General features: G+C 26.5%; 1 protein-coding gene across 5 annotated transcripts in view; it reads left to right on the top strand.

The window, feature by feature from the left end:
- Window positions 1-2,039, top strand: part of LOC108692981 (kinectin-like) — a 17,395-nt gene that overhangs the window by 8,741 nt on the left and 6,615 nt on the right. For all 5 annotated transcript variants that reach the window (XM_018201587.1, XM_018201589.1, XM_018201588.1 and 2 more), the window contains 5 exons: window positions 72-320; window positions 399-542; window positions 654-785; window positions 919-1,083; window positions 1,166-1,246. In XM_018201587.1, the coding sequence (XP_018057076.1) occupies window positions 72-320; window positions 399-542; window positions 654-785; window positions 919-1,083; window positions 1,166-1,246 (771 nt within the window). The remainder of the gene's footprint in view (window positions 1-71; window positions 321-398; window positions 543-653; window positions 786-918; window positions 1,084-1,165; window positions 1,247-2,039) is intronic.

Raw genomic sequence — 2,039 nt, 5'->3', positions numbered from 1 at the left:
ATATTTTTAAATAAATAATGTTTTATATTTATATTTTTTATAATATTGCTTATATTTCTTTATTTAATCAGGAAATAAAACAAAAAATAAAGGACGAACAAGAAGAAATAACTAAGGCATTTCTACAAAGGATATTCCCAGAGATTAAGGTGTCCGAGAAGACACATGAACAATGGCTCAAATCTTTTGAAGATAAATTATGTGCTATTCTAAATGAATTGAAACAGAAAAATACAGATCAGACAAATCCAGATTTGGAGAAACAGAACAAAAATTTACAAGGCATGGTTTCACATTACAAACAAATTATTTACGATACGGTAAGTATTTTATTGAATTTATATATACTAATACCTTATTGAACATAATAATCCTTCTATTTAAATCTTTTTTTTTAGGAAGGTATGCTTAATAAACTACAAAGTCATATAGAATCCGAAGAGACGAGATGGCAGTCACAACTTCGACAAAAGGAGAATGAAGTGGCAAACCTTAGAGTAGAACTTAATGATATGCAAGCCAAACTAATTTCAAGTGAAGAGGTAAAGATTATAAATATCTTTTATTTTGTTTATTTTTTTATTTCTTGAACCGCATAAATTTTCCAAAGATATATATATTTTTTAATTTTATGCTACAATTCTTTTTTCTAGTTTAAACAAAGGGTGAAAGAGTTGGAAGATCGTATAGAACAGAATCGTACGGGAACATTACTTAAAGCCGCGCAGAGAGCCTGTGGAGAATTAGATGGCAACGAGCTTGTTACTTTAGAACAATTACAAGAGGTAGATTTTACCGCTGATATATTATATTTCTTATTAATTATTAATTCCATATTGGAATATATACATGTATATGATGAATATCGCTGTTAAAATATCAATTTTCTCATTATCTATTTTTTTATTGTCACTTCAGGAGAAAGCTCGATTATCGCAAGAATTAGAAGTAGAATGCAATAAGAGGGCGACGTTGGATGCCGAAGTTATAAAATTGCGTTCTCTTGTTGAAACTAGCGAGGCGAACTTAGTATACGAGAAAACTCTTGTCACACAACTTCAACAAGAAATATCTCAACTCAAGGTATTTTTTTAAATTTTTAGTGATATACATATATGTAAAATTAAGTAGAAAAATATAAAACATATTACTCTATTGATTCCAGAATGAAATTTGTGGCGGCTGTAGCAGCTCAGAGCAATCTATGTTAAACGGTCCACCCACATCGGATTCTCTTCAATCTGAGGTTAGTATCTATTAGTAAGAGTTTATTTAACTCTTATTTACATGGTGTGCCTTCTTTATTGGAAATATTACATAGCTTTGGTTATATTGATAATAACAAAGGTTCTTATTATAAAATTGTTAGATATTGCACAATGCTGCAAAATACTTACTATATTTCACTAATCATGAAAAATCTGTCAATATAATATATTTCATTAATCATGAAAAATCTGCCAATAATTACTAATCAATAATTGAAAAAAAGATCTGTCTATAATTACTAATCGCTTGATTGTGATTCATTGTACTTTTGTATATATATTAACTGAATGATCAAACAAATTACGCAGATAGATGTTGTTATAGAATTAATAAAACTCTTGACATAAAAAAGGTAAATTATATCTTAATATACATATTTCGATTCTTGATATAAAAATTGAATATTGATAATGTAACTTTTTCTAGAACGGAAACGAAAAATAAAAATTTTTATATATGTGTATGTATGCATACATAAAAAAATTTTACTTTTCACGGTTAGGTTGCCCTAAGAAAAAAGTTATATGATCCATCTTCTGAATATATGAACAAAGTAAAAAAGATATGACAATAACAAATTGTAAGATAATTTTTCACAATTTGTCTTAGATTTTGTACTAATTATAGAACTAAGAAACTTAAATTTATTTTAAATTTGTTTTTGCATTTATATATATTTTGCAATTTATATATAGAACTCAAATGGAGGATTAATTTCTCTAACATCATCTACATATACATAGTATAATTAAAAAATTAATTTTTTATAT

This window comes from Atta colombica, unplaced genomic scaffold (assembly GCF_001594045.1).
Source record: "Atta colombica isolate Treedump-2 unplaced genomic scaffold, Acol1.0 scaffold83, whole genome shotgun sequence".
Classification (NCBI taxonomy): domain Eukaryota; kingdom Metazoa; phylum Arthropoda; class Insecta; order Hymenoptera; family Formicidae; genus Atta; species Atta colombica.
Note: the sequence above shows the minus strand (reverse complement) of the source record. Positions and strands in the feature narration are given on the sequence as shown.